This window comes from Falco peregrinus, chromosome 2 (genome assembly GCF_023634155.1).
Source record: "Falco peregrinus isolate bFalPer1 chromosome 2, bFalPer1.pri, whole genome shotgun sequence".
In the NCBI taxonomy this organism is placed as follows: domain Eukaryota; kingdom Metazoa; phylum Chordata; class Aves; order Falconiformes; family Falconidae; genus Falco; species Falco peregrinus.
In genome coordinates this window covers 100263068-100284876 of record NC_073722.1, presented here as the reverse complement: position 1 = coordinate 100284876, position 21809 = coordinate 100263068, and the positions used below count along the sequence as shown (strand labels likewise).

General features: G+C 43.9%; 1 protein-coding gene across 5 annotated transcripts in view; it reads left to right on the top strand.

Annotated features, from left to right (window-relative positions):
* Window positions 1–1484: 1484 nt before the first annotated feature.
* Window positions 1485–21809, top strand: part of MORC2 (MORC family CW-type zinc finger 2) — a 49126-nt gene continuing 28801 nt past the window's right edge. Inside the window, exons 1-6 of one of the 5 annotated variants that reach the window (XM_055794617.1) lie at window positions 1485–1600; window positions 7515–7568; window positions 9073–9107; window positions 10106–10174; window positions 19069–19159; window positions 20715–20823. In XM_055794617.1, coding sequence (XP_055650592.1) covers window positions 10135–10174; window positions 19069–19159; window positions 20715–20823 — 240 coding nt within the window. In that variant the 5' untranslated portion in view covers window positions 1485–1600; window positions 7515–7568; window positions 9073–9107; window positions 10106–10134. Of the gene's footprint in view, window positions 1601–1625; window positions 1794–7514; window positions 7569–9072; window positions 9108–10105; window positions 10175–19068; window positions 19160–19278; window positions 20028–20714; window positions 20824–21809 lie in introns of those variants that run through there. The other 4 variants (XM_055794619.1, XM_055794616.1, XM_055794615.1 and 1 more) reach the window with 4 other exon arrangements.

The window sequence follows — 21809 nt, the reverse complement described above, 5'->3', positions numbered from 1 at the left end:
AAAAGCTGAGCACAATAGATGATGCTACAACCTTTAGAAGACTCAAGTAGATAGGTTAGATTCTGCCATAAAATGTAATGACACCTTAACACAGGTGCTCCCAGTAATTTTTCTAATTCTTTCATGCAGCTTTGATGTTCTACTGTTCATAGCTTCTCAGAGATAAGGCCTAAAAGAGTCACTGCGCATACATGTGCAGTGACTTGATGACTACATATGTACACAGAGCAATTCCCATCAGCAGGAACGATGTGACTTGCTGGCTTGAAGGAATCTTTAGACCTGAACAGTTGAACTGAGGATGCACAAAACTAAATGTGTGAAATGGGTCCCCAGTGGTATGCAAGCCAGAGCTGATGAGTCTGCAGATCTGACCTGAGAACTTCACTTCCCAGCACAGCAAACACATGGACCAGAAGGTACTGCAAACAAAATGGGAGGCGAGCAACTCAAATATGAAGCTCAGTTTTTAGCCATTCACCAATCACAATTAACAGATTATTGAATTTGACTTTTCACTGCATAGCTTGGATACACCACATCAGTTTCTGCACAGACCGGATTCCTTCAGATTTTGGATCCTTAGTTCAGATTCCTATTGTCTGAGACACAGGAGATGCAGCCATCCTGTTTTAAAGTCCATTTCAGGAGAATTTGGCATGCTTTTCCATCAGGCAACTCCAGTGTTTGGCAAAGTATTTCTGACCTTCGGGATTCCTGGGTTCAGCCTGTGGTTTGGAGAGGGCCAATGTGTGCGCAGAAAACAAGGACAGCCCCACTTCACTCAGTCCCTCCGGATTTCAAGAAGAGTCAAAGGCACGGGGCTGAAGTGAGAATATTCCTGATTTTATATACCCTCTCTGTTAACGCGGTTTAGTAAGTTATGGGCACGTTCAGCCGCTTCTCCTCAGTGACTCGCCAGGGCTTTCCCCAGGGGACACGGCCGCCGCTGATGGTCGCACGCTCCAGGCCGGAAGCCGAGGGGCTTCCGCGGCAGGTCCTCCCAGCGGGCCGCCTCCCTCGGGGGGAGCGGCGGACCCCGCACGGCGCCCACCGCCGCCGCCGCCGCCGCCGTGACTCCGGGGGGCGGGAAGGCCGCTCCTGCTCCGCTCCGCCGCCTCGGGATTTGCCGTCAGCCGGGCCGTCCGAGTCCCGCTCGCCGCGGCCGCCTCCCCAGCCCGAGGGGCCGCGCCGGGCCCCGGTGCCCGCCCTCCCCGCTCGCCGCCCGCGCCCGCGCACACCGTTGCGGCGCCATTTCCTCAGGAGGCGGCGGGCCGGGCGCGGCAGCTGCTCCCGCGGCGCCGGGGGCGGGAGGGGCCCAGGGGCGGGTCTCGCGGACGGCCCGGCCACCGCTCGCGGCCCGCGGCCGCCTCTCACCGGCCAACGCGCCCGTCACGCGGCGGCAGCGAAGCCGCGGCGGCCCGCGCCATGGCTCTGCCGTCACGTGCCGCGGCCCGGCCAATGGGCGGTGAGCGCCCGGCCCCGCCCCGCTGGGAAGGGGCGGCTGCGGGCGGCAGCGGCGGCGGCGGCGGTGGGGCGCGATCGTAGCCGCGGCGGAGACAAAGAGGGGCCGGCGGGAGCGGCCGGCGATCGCGGCCCGGTGCTGGCCTCTCGGCGGGGGCGGTAACCGGCGGCGGGGGTGGGGAGCGGGCGGCGGGCGAGGAGGCCTCGAGGCGCGCGGGGCCGCCGGTGCACGCGGAGCGCGGCCCAGGCCCGGCCGTCGCCATGGCCCTGGCTAATTACAGCAGCCTCAACCGGGCCCAGCTTACCTTCGAGTACCTGCACACAAACTCGTGAGTACCGGGCCGCGCCGCGGCCGCCGGGCAGGGCCTCGGTGGGGTGGTGCCGCTGCCTGCGCCCCCGGGCTGCCTTCCTGCGTGCCCGCGGTGGCGGGCGAGCATGGCTGGAGGCCGGGCCGTGGGCTGAACTGCCCCGGCCGGCCCCAGCGCCGCCGGCTCGCATGCCCCAGGTGCTTTGTTGGCCGCGGCCGGACACGCCCGGGCGGGACTGCCGTCATGCGGGGGATGGGCCTGCGGTTCGCAGAGAATCACTTGCGGGCACTGGACAGGTGCCAGGGCTGCAGGAGGCAGCGGATGCGGCATGCTGGCCAGGTGCACTCCTGCGGCCCTGCGCTCCCCGCAGAAGGTAGGCCACTGTTCCTCTGCTGCATCATGCCGCCTTCGCACCTGGGTGCTTTGTGCTGGTGTGTTTCGAGCAGGAGCATGGCATCCTTCTTTTGGTCGGCTCTTTGAAGCTGCTGTGGCTTTTGCACGTCACCGAGGAATGCCCCAAAATAAAATCTGAGAAGAGGCAAAGCTCTTGTTTAAAGTGAATTACTTCTGAGTGCGTGTCTAGAAAATGGGAAGCGCCACCAGGAATCGGTGCTTTGCAGGGTTAAGCACCCATCTGAGACCTGCCTGTTGGACCTTGTGGTACTGTGCACAGAAGGGTTTAAAAGAAAGTTTTGTTCTGGCTGAGCTGCCTTGGAAGAACAACATGGAATGACACTTGGCATTTCTTCTTTTTGATCAACTGGTCACCAGTGTAAGCTTGTCATCTAATGTTTTTTGGAAGAGTTGAGTCTTATTGTTACCATCAATAGAAGAAGAAGTAAAAGTGCAGGCTTATCTTTTAATTTCCCTTTTCAGTGTGTGCAGGCAAGCTTAGAGTGAGGGGCAGCAGTGGTCTGCAGCAATCTAAAGGCTTCTCATGCACAGAAATAGGAGTGACTTGATTTCAAAGTAGATCTGTCTGGCTTTGTTGGTAACATGATACATCTGCAAAAGCAAGTAAGACTAATCTCACCTACACATGTGCCAAGAGCATTATGATCTGGTTTTTGTTCAAGATCAGGAAGGTAGTGGGTTATTGCACAGGAGAAGAAACCTAGTAACAGCCTGGTGTCGCCTTTGTGTCCATGACCTGTGGCTTTGTTTTCTGGCTTGGCTGATGGCAGTTGCACACAGAGTGCAGTCTAGTGCCTGAAGATGATGGACAATACTGAACCATGTTCCTGGTCTGTGATTGATCTGTGAAATTTGCATGTGCAGTGGCAGGAAACAAACATTTTTATGGATTAGAAGACTGTATGTCAGAGCTCTATCAGCAGTTTGTGTTTGCCTGCAGAACACCAGAACTCGGCATCTTATTAAGAAGATAATGTCTGTGCTGCAGAAAAGGCTGATGTGTTGTTGCTGCTCTGGAGTATTAAATATTAAAGCTACTTCATGTTGCCACCTTACTTTCTGTTCTGCGTATGTTGCTGGTCTACTTCTGGTGTGCTACATGTCTGCAGTGCATAACTGCATTACGGAATTGTTAGAGGGAGCTGGAAGCTAAAGCATATGAATAAGCCAAAGCCAGGGCTTCTTGTCCATCGTGAATGAAGAGCCTTTCGAAGATCAACGCCCAAGCTAAATGCTTCCCTAAGAATGGGAATGGAAACAATGGAAATAATTTTAAAAGCAAAAAATAGCCAAACCAAACTCCCTACCAACCCATGACAAATAAAGAATTGCCCTGCTCCCCTGAGAAAAAAACAACAACAACAAAAACCTCAAAACCAACCAAAGAACAGCGTAAGACTTCTGATAATAGAGACTCTTGTCTTCTGGACTATTCTCTGTTGCTGAGGAAAACCATACCATCTCAGAAAAATTTTGTTTCAGTGCTAAAGATGTTCTTATGGTCATGGAGGTAGAAGTACTTTAAAATAGCCATTAAAAATCATCCATCTAACTGTTGAGGTGCAGAAGGAAACCATGGCTTACTTTTTTCTCCTTTTGTGAGACTTACTTTAGGAAAAGTTTTAGTACGTCTAACAGAGACTACTCAGTCTGAAGTGCTTTACAGAAGACAGTTTATCTGGTCCCTGAACTTGAGGACTTGCTGTAGATCTTTCCAACAACTTCTTAAAGCTTCCATGCCTGACGGCAAATTTCACAGCAAGTACCTGAATCACTTCTGTTGCCATTTTGTAAAAAAATAAAAATACCACTGTGCTTTTCCAAGTTTTCCAGTGCTTTTCTTGATGAGTAGTTGACTGGGAGCAGACTTCTTAGTAGGGCCTGTAGTGAAAGGACAAGGGATAGTGGCTTTCAACTAAAAGAGAGTAGATTCAGACTAGATAGAAGGAAGAATTTTTTTATGAAGGTGGTGAGGTGCTGGCAGAGATTGTGCAGAGAGGTGGTAGATTCCCCATCCTTGGAAGCATTCAGGGTCAGGTTGGGCAGGGCTCTGGGCAGCCTAATCCAGTTGAAGGTGTCCCTGCTCATTGCAGCTGTGGGTTGGACTAGATGGCTTTTACAGGTCCCTTCCAATCCAAACCATTCTATGTTTCTATGTGAAAGTTCTTTTAGATCCTAGAATGAAAATCACTGTGTGTAAGCATGTGCAAATTACCCGTGCATTGTTTTTATGACTTCCAGAGCCATCTACTTGTCTTCCCATTAGTTTTTCTTAAAATTGAATTGCTGTAGCTTTAAGATGCTTCCAAAGCCATTCATTGAGATGCTTACAAAACCACACCTGAGCCCAACCAACTTGTTTTTGCATATTTTGGATATTTGTAATGCAAGATTGAAGGAATTTGTTGAAAGTTGAACAGCTGAAATTGTCTCCTGCCAGTAGGAAGGATTTAGCTTGTGATTGAACTTGAGTATTTTTTCTGTAACTAGAATTGTCCTGTTCAATACAGCTCAAGTGGAAGAAGATCACTGAAACAGAAAGACTTCAAAATGACTGAATGGTGGACTTGAGGAATACTAGTAATAACAGACCAGCAAGCTCCCACCCCCTAAGCTCTCCCATTTCTTCTTGTGAATGTTTTCTGTTCTGGCCTGAAATCATGCAGTGCTGAGAGGATAGCTATTGTTTCTGATGCAGAGGCCACACTTGAACATTTTCCTAGATGTAGCCTTCTTCAGAACAAATATGAAGTCCTACATCTTTCATTAGTAATTAGGTACTTGTCTGACTATGCAGGATCAGGAGTTCAACTGGGTTCAAACAAGGATGATCCTCCAAGAACTGCTCACAAAACAAGCTTTTCTTCCCAAATGGTTACTCCAAATGGTTGTTTGTGGAGGTGTTTGAAATCAGTCATGTTCTACAGAATTGTCTGACTTGACCTTTTGTAATCCAAATTTCAACAAATTGGAAGCATTGCACTTCCCTGTTCTGTTTCTTGTCAAGCCTGGAGCTGTCTCAAATGAAAGTTGGAAGTTTAGGAAGGTCTAAACCAGAGTGCTTCCGCCAAGATGAGTTGTCACTGAGACTCAGATTTTGATAACACTTCCCCCCCCCCCCCCCCATATCTTATCATCAGTTGTACAATCAGTAGTAGTTGTATTTCAAGTGCTCTGACTGATAGAGGTATGTTACCTCTGATGATGTGCACCTAGCTCATGCTTAGGTGTTTCCAGGTTATGTGCAAGCTCTAATAGTCTCCATTTTGTCAACAGCTTGCCTTGTGTTTTGTTTTGTTTTTTTAAACTTATATTGTAAGTAAAATAATCCCAAGTGGTTTTTTGGGAGGTGAGGGAACACTGTCACCAACTGGATGTTAAGTATTTCAGGTACTTCTGACTGTAAAAGTCAAAACCATGGTTTTTGTTTAAGCTGAGCTGATTGAATCGGGCCAAAACCCTTTGATATTGACAAGTTCAGTGTAAGTGTTGAGATTAATATACTGAAGAGAAGATATTAGTGTATATACACTTTTGTTAGTGATAAATAATAGCTGGACTGGATTTCACTTGCCTGTAGCAAGGTTTCACTTTGCCTGTGTCAGCACAAGAGGTTCCAGTTTTGGTACATCTTCAAGTTGAGTGTGGTGTCAGGCTGTTTTTTTCTCCTGCCTCTTGTTATATGCAGCTATGTTTTCAGCTATTTTGTTCCAATATCTTTCTTTGGAAGTCCCTATTTGTATCTTATTTGCACCTTTTCCTTAAGTTGAAGCATTCTTTAAATTCTAGAGTAAAAGCTGCTAGCAAAGCACAGTTACTAGTGCTAAAGCATGCATTTGCTTATGGATTTTTCCTGACATGGGTTACTTCCTAAATAAACTGCTGGGATGTTGATTTTTGGAACTGAATAGGTGCTTGTAGGCTTGAGAGAGCACTTGAAACCTGTGCACAGGAAATTGTGCTCAAAGGAAAGAATACCAGGTTTGAGCTTCTGTGGAAGCTTTGTGATTGGGAAGGTAGTCTTCAAAAACCATTCCCTTCTGTCTCTTGTCTCTGCTTAGGCAAGTGGGAGCTTGCAGAGATGGAAATCTCCATTCTCGTGGTTCTAGTTATAATTGTGAAACCTAATGTGTTTTACTTCTGATTGGAGCTGCATTGATGAGCTAGGTGTCATGACAGTGGCAATGGGTATGAAAGTTTATTTTGTGATTATTAGCATTATGGACAGCTATATATTTTGTGTGTGGGAAGTACCTATGTATCAGTTCTTAAGAAGCTGAAAATATGAGTAAGTCACTTTCTGTTTGGTCACTTGGCCTTTTTGTGTAGTAGTGAAAACACATTGTATGTGAAGAGGTTTCATGTAAACTGAAACATGTTGATAAAAACGTTTCTCAGGATTTGATCTCTTCATCAAGCATCTTAGAGAAGCAACAGATTGCACTAACTGTTTTTCCAGGTCTTGTAGCTGCTGTTTGTATTGGGGTTGATGTGGCTTATTGAGATTTGAAACAATTGTTAGATTTTGAAGATAGGTCACTAAGTTGAGCACTCAGTGGAGATACTACATCTTGGCAGATAATGTATTGTAATGACTTTATTACCTCTTTAAGGTTTTCTCACCATGTATCTTCTTTCAAGGTTGAGGCACTAACTAATGACTTTCGAACAGGTGGTGCTTATAAAAGGTGACAGTTAAGAGGCTGGAAACTAAACATGGCTTTTGAGATTGTGCTGAAGGGGCACCCAGCTAGATGATTTTAGTGTTGAGTTTGGGTATCATACAGTGGTGGAAGAAGACTGTGCTCCTCTGGATTAGGAACAGTTGCAGCTATTGGAAGTCTCCCAGGATCTGGAAGCATCTCCCTGTCAGAAATAACTTCTGCAAAGTGAATATGTGCATGGGGGAGATGAACATTGTGCATAATCCTTATTTGTCTGTGTTTCACATATAGGCAGTGTTTAGCTGCCATGAGCAGACCTGTCACTGGTGAATAATTAAGATTTTATATGAATTGATGGCTGGTTCATAGGTTGGTTCATTAGGTCAATATTTTTTCTCTGCTGTGTTCGTTTACTGTGCAGTGCATTTTAGACCATAGTGAGCAGCGGTTTGTCAAATCAGACTCCACGGGGCAGCTTGTCTGCTGCGTGTCTGCCTCTGGTAGATAGTAGAAGGCTCATTTCTAGTCTTCTGTCAGTGGCAGACATTAGCATTGGAGATGTACAATTGCATTTGTTTAAAATGTGATTGAGGTTTTTCTTTATTTAAAGGCCTCTCTTTTTGAGTGTCTGTGTTAACCCTGCTGATCCTGTGTTTCATTGCAGAACTACCCATGAGTTCTTGTTTGGTGCCCTTGCTGAACTTGTAGACAATGCCAGGTATGTACCTGAAAGTGCCTAATTCCCAAGGTGAATTCAGTTAAGATTTAATTAGCCTGTCTGTCTATTGAGCTTGAACACTTTTCACTTCTAGTAGACTTAACGAAAAATATAAAATAGAAGACTTCTGTGTAGCTTAGTATGAATATTTCCCTTGGTCCTCTTATATCACCATATCTACCCCCTGGGGAAAAAAAAAGTATTATTCCTGAAAAGATAAGTTTGACTTGGTCATAGAACAACTCATATTGGAAGGGAGATTGTTAGAAGTCACACAAAATAAGTCTGCCTTTTTGTTTAAAGAAATTGGTAAAATAATAATTGCTGGAGCTCTCTTAAGATACCTTAGATAATCCATGACTCTTACTATCAAGTATGGTGGTAGGATGAAAATGAAATAGAAGCAGGATGCTGAAAAATAAAGCAGGAACAGTTAGAGCTATTGTGATGCTGGAGAGGAGGCTTGATATTTGGAAGTTGAATTTTTTAGGCCACGTTTCTCAGGTTTGCGTTTGGGAAGCCTTGCATACTTATCTCTTGAGCTGCACAAAATGTTCTGATGAGGCATTATGGAAATATTTTGAGATAACTTTCTATGAAGCATCACAAAATGTTCTGATGAGGCATTATGGAAATATTTTGAGATAACTTTCTATGAAGCATGAATTGTCACACTATGTGGTTTGTAATGTAAGGAGTTGAAACTGGAAGATTTCTGTGTAGGAAAAAACAGCCATGTGTGCGCCTGCACTGTTGCCGTTCTCTTAACAGCAGCATCCTTGAGATCGGTGGGTGGTTTTCTCTTCAACCTCTTGGTTCCTTCTCTGACAAAAGAGAGGTTGGCCTTCTGGGAAGAAGGTAGTGGTACTTGGCTGGAGATACAAAGAAAAAGTGACTTTGGAATTTGGGAAACAAGGTTTTGTTATAACATGACAACTGCACTCTTCTGATCAGCAAACCAAGGGTATGTGACAATCTACATGAAAAATAAATTTTAAAATGGTTTTGAGAAGAGGGCAGTAGTGCTGTATATGCTGCTTTTTCAAACACAGAGGAGGGTGCACAGTGTATGAAGAGCTTTACTTAAATGATCTTGTAACAACATGAAAGTTTCCTATGACAACCTTGAATGTATTTGGATGGAGTTTTATGTGAGTTCTTAAACTTACCATCAGCAGCTTGACAGAAAAAATGTCAGTATTGTTTGTTTCATACAGGAGGGAGCTCAGAAGTGTGTGCTTATTTGACACCCCCGCCCCCCTCTTGTTAAAAAGCCAGTGATACTGTAGTTGTGTGGCAGTAATGTCTTGTGCTGGAGTTTGAGTTCAAGTAGGAAAAAATAGAACAATATGTCTTTTAACTTGTCTGTTAGTGCTGACTGTGGGGCCTTTGTGGATTTTGATCTGTGCAGCCAGTGCATTTTGGAAAGTATTGCATGTGTCTGGATTTTAACATCTTTACTATTTGACATTTGTATACTGATAGTGTTTTTATTGCTTTGTAGAGATGCAGATGCCACGAGAATAGATATTTATACTGGTAAGTAACTCCTGCTGTTTCCTTGCATGTCAGCAGTTAAGTCAGTAGTTAACGTAGATTTAGGCTGCATATGTGTCTTGTACTTGGTAAAATAAGAGTGAGGGTGTTTGAACACAGCATTGTGCGTAGCTTTGGGCCCCTCACCAGACAGACATTGAGGTGCTGGAGCATGTTGAAAGAATGGCACTGGTGAAAGCTGCTACAAAGAAGCTGGTGAAAGGTCTGGAGAACAGTCTTACAAGGAGTGGCTGAGGGAACTGGAGTTTTTTAGTCTGGAGAAAAGGAGGCTTGGGAGACCTTATTCCTCTCTACAACTGCCTGAAAGGAGGTTGCAGTGAGGTGGGAGTTGGTCTCTTTTCCCAAGTAATGAGCGATAGGACAAAGAGAAATGGCCTCAAGTTGTGCCAGGGGAGTTTTAGTTTGGCTATTAGGAAACATTTCTTCACTGAAAGGGTGGTTGGGCATTGGAACAGGCTGCCCAGGGAGATGGTTGAGTCACCCTCTACATGTATTTAGAAGATGGGTAGATGTGGTGCTTAGGGACATATTTTAGTGGTGAAATTGGCAGTATTAGGTTTATCGTTGGACTCAATGATCTAAAAGGTCTTTTCCAACCTAAATTATTCAATTATTCTACTGTCTGTCCTGTGCAAGGTGCCTGTTGTCTTTCAAAAAATAGTACCTTTACAAATAACTTGGGCAAGCGCTTAGATCAGCCTTCAGCTGAGGTCCGGTAAAATGAGTAGCTGTTTATACTGGATGCTTAAGAAACCTGCTTTTACAATATACTCTTGTAGCATATACTTAGGTACAGATTAAAGTACAGGAGAAATTCTAGTTATTCTGTTACAAAAATCTGGTGCTTCTTCTTACAGCTTAGCCATATTGGGGTTGTGAAAGTCCTCTTTGTTGTGTTACTTCTGTCGTGAACGCTGATTCCATTTTATGGAACTTTCAACTTTTGCTTGTGGGAGTAGTGAATAACTCCTGTCTTGTAGAGCGACGGGAAGACCTACGAGGTGGATTCATGCTGTGTTTTTTAGATGATGGAACGGGAATGGATTCAAGTAAGTGACAGGAAGTTACACTTGCATTTTCAAGCTGAGGTTTCATGTTATGGCTTAAGCTGAATTAACAACTTGGTTCTGTTGAAAGGGGCATGTTCCGTGCCTGGATAAATGTTCCTGCCTCTCCACTGGCTCTTTCACACTGTATCATATATCAAACTATTCACCTGTTCAGTTGCAGAAAACTAATCTGGCCAAAAGAAAACTGTTTTGCTCCATTATAGAGTTCAGTCAGCCTGGCCTGTGGTTTTCCAGTGCACCAAAGTTGGCCTTGGGGATGGAGGGAGAATAGTGTAGCCAGAAAAGGGAACACACACAAGCTTTGATGGACATAAGCCATTGTCCCATTAGAGGCTCCCAAGCAGTTAGTGTATTTCCGCTCTAATAAAAAAGTGTGCCATGGCTGAAACTGAAAGCTTTGAAAGCATTTTGCCTTTTTTTCATCATTGGCATTGTGATTGAAATCAATACTTTACAATATAAAATCTCCTAAGATTTTAGGACACTTTTTAAGTGTGAGAAGAATGTAAGAAATGTACTTCTGCCTTGTCGTAAGAATTGATGTAAATCCGTGTTGTACCTAGCAGGAGAAGAACCTTCTTGCTTTGCTTTAGCATCAGTGAACAGCACTGTCAAGCCATGACACTTTCTTTCTGTCTTAAAGTTGGGTAAATCCTGTGAGGAGCTCTCTACTGGGCAGAAAAGTTGGGTTTAACTGGAAGGTTTTGGAGAAGGTGGGGCAGATGGGTAAATAAGCATTGGCTAACATTTTTGTTCTGATCCCTCGGTACTTTAAGATCGTGTGGTATTGTTGTGGTTTAATGCAGGCAACTAAGCCCCACACAGCTGCTCACTCAGTCCTCCACTGGGATGGGGGAGAGAACTAGAAGGGTAAAAGTGAGAAAACTCATGGGTTGAGATAAAGACAATTTATTAGGAAAAGCAAAAGCTGCGCACACAATCAAAGCAAAACAAGGAATTCATTCACTGCTTCCCATTGGCAGGCAGGTGCTCAGCTATCCCCAGGGGAGCAGGGCTCCATCACGTGTAACTGTTATTGGGAAGACAAACTCCATCACTCTGAGTGTCCCCCCCTTCCTTATTCTTTACCCCCAGCTTTTATTGCTGAGCCTGATGTTATATGGTCTGGAATATCCCTTGGGTCAGTTGGGGTCGGGCATCCTGGCTGTGTCCCCTCCCAGCTCTTTTTGCGCCCCAGACTGCTTGCTGGGGTGGGGTGAGGAGCAGACATGGCTCTGACTCTGTGTAAGTGCTGGTCCTCAGTAACTAAAACATCCCTGTGTTATCAACGCTGTTTACAACACAAATCCAAAACACAGCCATGTACAAGCTACTGTGAAGAAATTTAACTCTATTCCAGCCCAGACCAGTACATTCTCAACCCCTTATTCCATACCATTTACATCATGCTCAGGTCACGTATTATCCAATACATCCTCATTAACCACTCCCTCCCTCTTCACATTCTTTGATATATACACAGATATCATTCCCTTAGTCTATGGACCACCCCTGTGAAATGTCTGTTAAATGTCCATAAATGTCCACAAATGCCCACTGAGTTCATTTAGTCCATGAATTTGTGCTCAATCTGTTACAGTGATTGCTCAGGACATGAGAGGTAGTGTGTTACATGGAGTTAGTGGGCACTGAAGCCCAGGTCAGGTCACTGCTGCATTTGCACTGCTTCTTGGTGGTTCCTACTATAGTAATTGCATAACATGTAACTCAAATCATGTGTTACAACAATTTAAAGGTATTTCCATTACAATCTTTACCCCGGTCCCATTGGGCCAGGTCATAGGATTTAACATTGCAATGAACTCCCCTTGCCCCTGCTTCACCTTGGACTTATCCATGGACTGCAGTCCCTGAGGGTTGTAACTGCTCCAAGTGGAGCCTTATCTATGAGTCTCTTCAGGGGCATACCTGCTGTGGTGTAGGCTTATCCACAGCCACAGTTGCTTTGAGGTGCATGTGCTCCAGCACAGTCTTGTCCATGGGCCACAATGCCTTCAGAGATACTCCTGCTCCAGCGTGGCCTTGCCTTCAGCGACAGTTCCTTCAGGAAGGTACCTGCTCCAATGTGGCCTTATCCATGGCCACAGTTCCTCCAGGGGTGTACCTGCTCTGTTGTGGGCTTATCTGTAGCTTTGAAGTATTCCAGCATGACCTCATTCACAGCCACTGATGCTTCAAGCTGTACTTGCTGCAGCATGGACTTATCCTCAGGTCACAATTCCTTCAGAAGTATACCTGCTGCAGCACAGGCATAACCATGGCCGCAGACACTTTGAGATGTACTTACTCTGGCATGGACTTGTCGATGACTGCAGACACTTCGGGGTGTTCTGCTTCTGTGTGGACTCATGCACAGGTCAGAGTCCCTTCGATTCAGGTTCACGCTGGAGTTCCAGCCTGTCCAGTATAGCAGCATAGGAACAGCAGCCATGCCCTGGCCATCTGCCAGCCCAGGCATATCAGCACTGCTGTTGTCAAAATGTTCCCAGGCACAGCAGAGTCAGATTATAAGCAGTACAGCAAGCAATGAAAGCAAAAGGCAGCCGCTAACAAGCACTAGATTCTACCATACAGTAAGGCAAGCAGAGGAGCCTGCCAGTTACAATTTATACTGGTTATTGCTGTTCAGCTACTATCTAGCATATCCAATCAAATCTGTCGTAATCTCAAACCCTTTGAGCTCCATGTTGGGCGCCAAAAAGGGTTGTCGTGGTTTAACCCCAGCCGGAAACAGCGGCTCGCTCAGTCCTCCACTGGGATGGGGGAGAGAACTGGAAGGGTAAAAGTGAGAAAACTCATGGGTTGAGATAAAGACGATTTATTAGGAAAAGCAAAAGCTGCGCACACAATCAAAGCAAAACAAGGAATTCATTCACTGCTTCCCATTGGCAGGCAGGTGCTCAGCTATCCCCAGGAGAGCGGGGCTCCATCACGTGTAACTGTTATTGGGAAGACAAACTCCATCACTCTGAATGTCCCCCCCTTCCTCATTCTTTACCCCCAGCTTTTATTGCTGAGCCTGATGTTATATGGTCTGGAATATCCCTTGGGTCAGTTGGGGTCGGGCATCCTGGCTGTGTCCCCTCCCAGCTCTTTTTGCGCCCCAGACTGCTTGCTGGGGTGGGGTGAGGAGCAGACATGGTCTGACTCTGTGTAAGTGCTGGTCCTCAGTAACTAAAACATCCCTGTGTTATCAACGCTGTTTACAACACAAATCCAAAACACAGCCATGTACAAGCTACTGTGAAGAAATTTAACTCTATCCAAGCCAAAACCAGTACAAAGTTTAATTCTGTTTATTAATGCTATGAAAATACATTAACTTTTTTGATATAAAGGTTTGAGACCTGCATGAAGGAATTTATTTTGAGCTCTAGATGCTTTCTGTATATTCTCAGGAATGCAATTGGTGATGCTAAACAGGTCTTCTGAGAGTGCTTTTCTGTCCACCAGTGGAACTGAAGGAAGCAATTAAGCCTCATCCATAAAACAATTTCAGAGGCTTAACTGTGGCCTTCTCACAAGCCTTTGGATCAGGGGAAAGAAATACAACCTTTGCTGTATGTCTTGAAAACTACATGTTTCTCTCTGGATCAAGAGTGGAAGGTGACAAATGTCTGTTCTAATGCTGCAGAGTCTAACAGCAGCTTTTATGCTGTTATTTCTCCCATATTATTGATTTTGTGACAAAGTGGGATTTAAGTGTTGCCTAAGTATTAAGTTGCTTCTTTTGACTGATCTTTCTGCTAAATCTTGAAGGATTTTATCCTGAGTTTAGTAGTCTGAGTTACTCTGTAAAGGAGATTGGCATGTACTGTGGGTTGTAGCACTATACATCATATACAGCAAATATCATATAATTTCTGTCATTTGCCTGTCTGGATGCTTGCATCGGTGTGGTTCATTCTGTGTATGAAAAAAACCATTTTTTTAACTAATTTTAAATAGGCTATGAAGTTCTCTTTTCCCCTTTCCAGGACATTGCTTTTCAGAATGTAAAACCTGTATACAACTTTGTTTAGTACTTTCAAAAAAAAATTACTTCTTAATTTTCAGTAGTCTGAGACATTGTTTTGATGCAGATGCATGACTTTTAACACTCAGTGGTCATAGTAAGCTTGATATGCATTTGAAAGTGTCATGGTTTAACCCTAGCTGGTAGTTAAGCGCCACGCAGCTGCTAGCTCACTACCCTCTCACTCAGAGGGGTGGGGAGGAGAATTGAGAAGGAATGTAAAACTTGAGGGTTGAGATAAGAACAATTTAATAAATGAGATAAAATAAACCGAGGAGGACAAAATAATAACAATAACAGTTATAATGAAAAGGAGGGAGAAGGGGAGAGGAATGAAATCCAAAGGGAAGGGAGAAAATAAAACAGGTGATGTACCAACTGCTCACCACCCACTGACCGATGCCCAGACAGTCCCTGAGCAGCAATCGGCAGCTCCAGCCACCCCACGCCCACCCCCTAGTTTATGTACCAGGTATGATGTCCCATGGTGTGGAATACCTCTTTGGCTAGTTTGGGTCAGCTGTCCTGGCTGTGTCCCCTCCCAGCTCCCTGTGGCCCTCCAGCCCTCTACTGGCAGGGCCCAAAAAGCTAGAAGGTCCTTCACCTAGTACAAACACCACCCAGCAACAACTGAAACCATCCATGTGCCATCAACATTGTTTTTACACCAAATCCAAAACACAGCACTGCACTGGCTACTAAGAAGAAAACTAATTCTATCACAACCAAAATCAGGACAGTATGTCACTTGACCAAGGGCAGCCAGGTAGAAACTTGATTTCCTGTACTGTTTGCCTGTCAACATGGACAAAATTGGCTGGGGAGGGTCTGTAATTCTAACTCCCTACATGGGCCTCTCTCTGTTTCTGTCTCTGGCTGTAGGGGTTTGAGTTTTAATTTCCCATAATGCAGGATCTACCAGTTTAAAAACATCTTGAAGATCTATCTGAAAGCTGATTTTAGGAGATATCAGCAGAAAACCTTTTATTGGACTTTTCTCCCTTCTTATTTTGAAAACAGCATCAACATCCATACAGACCTTCCTTTCACAGAGATCAGAGCTTGGGAATGTTTTCTTTTTCTGCATAATAGTTCTAATTAAGGATTATTTTTATTGTACATAAAGCTGACATTGAAAAGAATAACTAGGTGACTTGCTGTAGTGCTCTTGGAGCCCCAACTAACATGATCTTCCTGAGCACACTGAAAGGACAGCTTAGAAGGCTGGGTGAGACATCATCTGGGAGCATGAGTAAACGAATCCAGGTATCTCTGGGTGCTTTCACACAGAGGGAAGAGCTGAATGGCTTAAATGAACAGTTGCATTAACACATCCTCTGTGTTACTCTGTCCTGTTGCTGTTCTCTCATTGGTCTTGTCCTGTGTTGGACAGCTAGATCTGTCTGGTAAGCTGTGAAAACAGAGGAGAGTATAGCAAGGCAAGGCAATAGGCCAAATTTGAGTCCTCTGATAGCTCCTGAGCGTCAAGCCAAATGGCAGCTCCTCAACTAAAGTTAGCGGAAAGTATAAGTGATTAGCATTTCTAAAACCTAGTTGCGTTTGTCAAGTAGCTCCTACTACAGTTCCATTGAGAACTTGCTGCATTGGCTCTCCTAATGGTCACTAAGGATTGTGTGGTTTGAAAATTAAAATAGGTTTGTATTCAAGCTGCAAACATCTTATGCAGTAAAGTCATAAGTTATCAAAAGATCTGAGGATTCAGTGAGGCTGCAGTACTGGTCTTTTCTATAAAAGTATTGTGTCCCATAGGGAGATATTAGGATGATAGTACTGGCCCAAAAGTTTGGCTTTTTCATAAGGAACTAAATAGGAGTCAGTTAGAAAAACAAACAACAGATCTCATGCAGCACATCTTAGGTCAGGATTTTCTATACTGTCAGGGGTATCACTACTGAGGATACTTAGGCTTGAGAATTTTATCTGCTGCTTGGGCTCTGAAGGTGCTGCATGAATTTAATGAATCAACTTGTGGGTTGAAAAAGTATAACAACTTAATTTAGGAAGTGATCTCTAATTGTGTTCTTCAAGGACTGAAGAAAAGTCTTTAAGCTGCATTTTAGAATCAGAACCATAGAACAGCCCAGGTTGGAAGGGACCTCAAAGATCATCTGTTCCAACCTTTCGTCAGAAAGGGAGCCTAGATGAGATGATTTTGTACCCTGTCCCATCTCATCTTGAAAACCTCCAGCGATGGCAACTCTAACACATCCCTGGCGAGGTTTGTGATTGATTGTTCTCACTCTGTAATTTTTCTTTCTTATATTGAGTTGAAACCTCTCCCAGTGCAACTTGTACCCGTTGCCCCTTGTCTTTTCCCTGTGGCTCCTTGTGAAGGGAGAGCCTTCATCCGCTTTGTAGCCACCCTGTAAGTACTGGAATACTGTGATGAGATTCCCCCAGACCCCTCTTTTCTCCAAGAAGAGACCTAGCTCCTTCAGTCTTTTTGCATAGGGCAGGTTCTTCGCACCTTTGATCGTCTCCTTTGGACCCTGTCCGGTCTGTCTGCATCTTTCTTGAATTGAGGAGACCAGAACTGGACACAGTACTCCTGGTGTGGCAGGAGGGATAATTTTCTGTACTTGAATCGGGACTCCTCTAGTGTATTCTGAGCTGGAGAACTTGAAAATAAAGAGAGGACTCTCCTGAATGGGTGAAGCCAGGTGACTTCAGTGGCTATCTTGTGACCCATAGTGGGGGAGCGGGCAGCTGCCTGCAGGACTGTCAGCAGTGTGTTGTGTGTCAGCCAGCCTGTGCTGCAGCAGCCTGGCTGTCGCTCAGGAGGATGCTCTGTTGCTGTCCTGGAGGACCAACAGTCAGGAATTAAACAGCTCTGCCTCCCAGTTCTTCATCCCAGGCATCTGATGTTTCTGACCAGGAAAGGTTTTATCTGTGCCCTTGATTCCTTTTCTTGGGCTCTGAAGATCAATCTGCCATCTTGGGGCAAATTCCTTCAGATTGTTTTTTCTCTTGTCTGTTTGGCATAGAACACATCACCCCCCATTTTTGTTGCCAGGGGGTTTGGGTTTTTTTTAAATCAGTAACTCAGACACCACAAAATGAAAACAGTGTGACTAAAATAGCCTTAAGTGAAATTCCCTCCAGAGTGCTAACTCAACAGCTGGAAAAAATTTGTTTGTACCTTGATTCTTGGGAGGAGGTAAAGATTAAGTCTCTTCCAAAGACAACAAGCCTGGAGCAGACAGAGATGATCCCAAGTAGTCCCCTCTGCTCAGCATCATCTTTGTCCCTCTGCCCAGAAAGAAGAATCTTTATGGATGCTTTCGGACGTCTAACATTGAGTGATAAACCCTATGGTCACCATTTCTGAGAGAGGAATTGCTTCGCACAATTTACCCTTTTTAGGCTTTTCAAAGTTTTCTTAAAACCAGTTGCTGATACAACTTTTTGTATAGCAGAAGGGTTCCACTAGCCTTCTCAACCCCACCCCTTTTCTGACCAGTCTTTAAAACTGACACCAGTAGTAGTAATAATACTATTATCATCATCAATATCCTTACCCAGATCTCAAATATGAAGGAATCTAACATTTACTTTGTTTAGCTAGAAAACACTATAGTAGGTTGAAGGAAAGGAAGAGGTGCTGTCATGCAGTGAAAGGTTAGATTTGAAATAGTTATAGACCTCTGTTATGAACATACTGAATTGAGGCAGCGAGGTGCTTGCACAGTTGTTCTCCTGTGTTTTCACCCTTGTAATTTGTGGCTTTAAATCTGAGTGTCATTTCAATGGAAAAGGGCATTCTGACACCCACCTCAGTGATTTTGTGTTAGAACAGTGGTTTAGTGCTGAACGTCTTACTGTAAAAACTCCGCACTAGTGGAGCGGGGTGAGTCTCCTGTATGCTTAAATCCAGCTTTTCTACCGGCTCAGCCTCCGCATAGCTGGCTGGTGGCGTGAGTGATGTCCTGTGCTCACAGCTTGTGTACGCATTTGAAGACTGTAATTGTTGTTAGCCTTCCTGTTAAGGCACTTTGTGTTCCTTGTCTGGAATTGCATTTCATTTCTCCCAGCAAACTCCATGGTGAAATGATTGCTATCTCTTGGGGGAAGGGAGAGGAATTGTTCTGTCTTATGGATGATATTAAAAGGCTTTATGCCTTGAACAATAGAAAGGCTTGGACTAAAAATGACAGAGAGCCATCATCTAATTTTGTCCTCTGCTAATAAAATACGCCATTAATTGCTGTGGTACTTGATAGTACTGCCTTTTTGCCCACAGTTGTCCTGCTGTCAGTAGTCCAGCAATCTTCTGCAAAAATTAGCTTTTGTCTTTTTGGTGTATTCATTAATCATAGCGTTCGGTTCAATGCCATGAAGAAAAAGTAATGTTTATCCCAAATTCAAGACGTTTTTTGCAGTACTGACTTAAGCTCTAGTGCCAATAGTTTCAAATCTGTGGTGTCAGCAGTGCAGCAGACCTGCAGTGTCCCAGGGTGTGTTTTGGTTTATGAGCACGTTGATAATTGCAGTGGACACAACAGATCATCTTGTGGACATTTTTTTTTTCAAAATAAATGTCTTCGTACAGGGCACTGGACTAGTCTGAAACTTGAAACTGTTTTTGTCAGCATGATGGCATCTGTACAAAGCTTTTAATAATGTAAATGCAATTGAACAGTGTGTATCTTACAGGCCTGTATGGTAGAGCTTCAGGATGAGACCTTGGCTTGGGCTTCTGGCCTCTTCCATGCTATAGTATTTGTGCTAATTACAGTGGTGAATAAATAGTGAAAAGATATGTGTGTGCATCTGTATATTAAAATAAACTTTTTTTGTTCCCTGTCTCTCCTTCTAGATGAAGCTGCCAGTGTTATCCAATTCGGTAAATCAGCCAAGCGATCACCTGAGTCAACTCAAATTGGGCAGTATGGGAATGGCTTGAAATCGTACGTATAACAAGGCCAGCCACCTTAGATTATGGAGGCTAGGGTTGAGATAGTAAATGTATTTTTTGCTGGGAGGTATATATCTTTTTTTCCAGAAAAAAAAAAGAAGCAGATGAAGTCTAAATAAAGATACCATGGTTTGGTAGCCAGGAACTCTGTGAACATCTGCTGTAGTTCTTCAGTGATTGAGAAGTCTGTCCAAAGCTGATTACAGTGTTTTGCCATTGTGTTTGCATGATGCAGAGGATACAGATAAGAGCTGGGGAAAAAAAATGAAAGAGCAGGAAACAGAACCTTAATATGGCTATGGCAGCCAGATGGTAAAATTGGAGCAAAATAGTACTGCAGCCTCTCAGTAGGAAGGTTGTCTGGTGCAAGTCAGATGGATTTAAACCTTTTCTGTTTCTCTTAAATCAAACAAATGCATGGAGAAGACAGGGAATGATGGAAGGAATGAAAGGAGTGGGATTAAGTGGCAGAGGAACAGAGACGGAAGGAGATCTTACTGGTTGAAGGGGATTTGCTAGGAAAGAGAAGGGTGTGTGCTGTGGTGAACTGATGTCTTTGAGAAAGTTAAAGGGCTTTTGTGGCTTGCTCTGACTGGCTGTTCTCCTTTACGTTGTTCCATGTGGCTTGATTATTTATGTGCAACCTACAGGGAAATCTGTGCGCCTCTGTTATCTAGGGGAAAGAAAAAAAGGGGATGTGAGGGATCCTGAGATACTATTGATCCAGCTTCAGTGCAGAACAGATCCCAGATCCTTCCTGTGCACTTCTAGGACAGATCTCTGCCCTGTTCTTAACCTTGAGCAAGAAGCATACTGTATGACAGCTGAGAAATACAGACTAAAGCCTAAACGTGCAAAAGGTGGGCTTTGGTATTGAATTAAGCCAATTAAAGAAAACTGAACTGACAGAACGCTAATCCTGCTTTTAATGCAATGTTAACTTTTCTCTGTTAAGGTTTTTTGGATGAGTTGGGTTAGAAGAGTGGGGAGGAAGATGGGACTGTCCCTTTTCATGACAACTAGCTGCTAAGTTGCACTAGCCGAAGTGTCAGTGAATCTTTCAAGTGAGACATTGGAAAATAAATTGTCTGTCTCCCAGAAACTTGTCTGCTGCTATTCATTCTGTGTACAGCAAAATTAAGTGTGCATTTGCTTTCTCACTTACATTCCTGCTCATATATTTGAAGGCTATTGTCACATCTCACCTTAGTAATTTTTTTAGATTTAGAAAAAAGCCAGCTTTGTTGGTATTTTTAAACTTTCTACATGGTGTGAGCCTGGAACGCTGCACTGTACTTCTGCACCTTTTAATTGTGACTAGTGTTAAATGTTTTGAAATGTTATGAAATTGTCCAGAGTGAGATGCCTTTTGAAAGGAATGTGATGTTCAGTTAGAAATGGTGGTTGCTGTTTAAGCCCTCTTCTTCTGCCTTACCTGGTTTTGGCATCTTATAATTGAACATAATGGCAAGAAAACTCAGCAATGTGGTCTGCTTTCTAGAAAGTGTTGTGCATCAGGTGTAACATGCAGCCTGAAATCTTTCCAGGGGTTCCATGCGGATTGGGAAGGATTTTATCCTGTTCACAAAGAAAAACAACACCATGACTTGCCTTCTCTTGTCACGGACATTCCATGAGGAAGAAGGCATTGATGAGGTTTGCATGTACTTTGTCATAATGAATTAATAATGGTGAATGCTCTCTCAACTGAACTTCCCCAGCTTTCACAGGAGAAGAGTCTATGTCAGTGCCAGTTGCCACTGTGGTTGCATCAGTGTATGGTTTTCTCTCAGCGATACAATTGTGTAGGTTCTGCAAAGTCATCAAAGATTTTTTCCTTTTGGTTTTAATTCTCTTTGAGAAGTCTCTAAACTACAAGTTTGAAGGGCTTGTGACAATCGCTTAAAGTTGCTTATGCTGAGTTCAGGACAAGCCCAGACTTCCTTCAGTTTCCTTTTCCCACAAAATTTGAATTTGAGATGTATTTAAATTTATTGCTTTGATTTGATTTTCTGTAAAGAATTAAAGGTGTGATTGAAGTTGCTACCCGTAGGTCATAAACTCCAGGCATGTCTCTTCTTTTGGATCCTTATTTTCTTTTAAATAAAATAATCAGTGTGGTTCTACCTATTGAAAATTTTTATATCTTAATAGATAATTCAGGCATTGTTGTTCTGTATCCAGACTCTTAACATGGAAGTATTTTTGTGCTTGAGTACAAGCATTTTCCAGGCAAAGCCAATAGTGAAAAGTTTTGCATTTGCACTGGGATAGTATCTAAGAAAGCATTTTCCATTGTGATAATGAGGGATCTCTGCAAAGAAGCTGCTGAGGGAGCAATGCTTGCTAGTGGCCAGCTGATGGTTGAAGTAAATTGGGAACAGTGATACAGTTCCCACAGTGGCTCTGGAGACAGAAATTTTGGCTTAACCTCAATTTTAAAGTGAGGACAAGAGTCCCTGTCCTTAATAGGCAGCTTCAGTCTATAATTCTTTGGTTTTGTTCTATATGACATAAAACACCAATAACCTTGCTAGAATCCTATAAAAATAATAGTGAGTTCAGGATAAATATGAGTGACGGATATTTGAGTTCAAGAGAGAAGTTAAGCACAGAGGTTGACATTTTTAAAGAAGCGATGT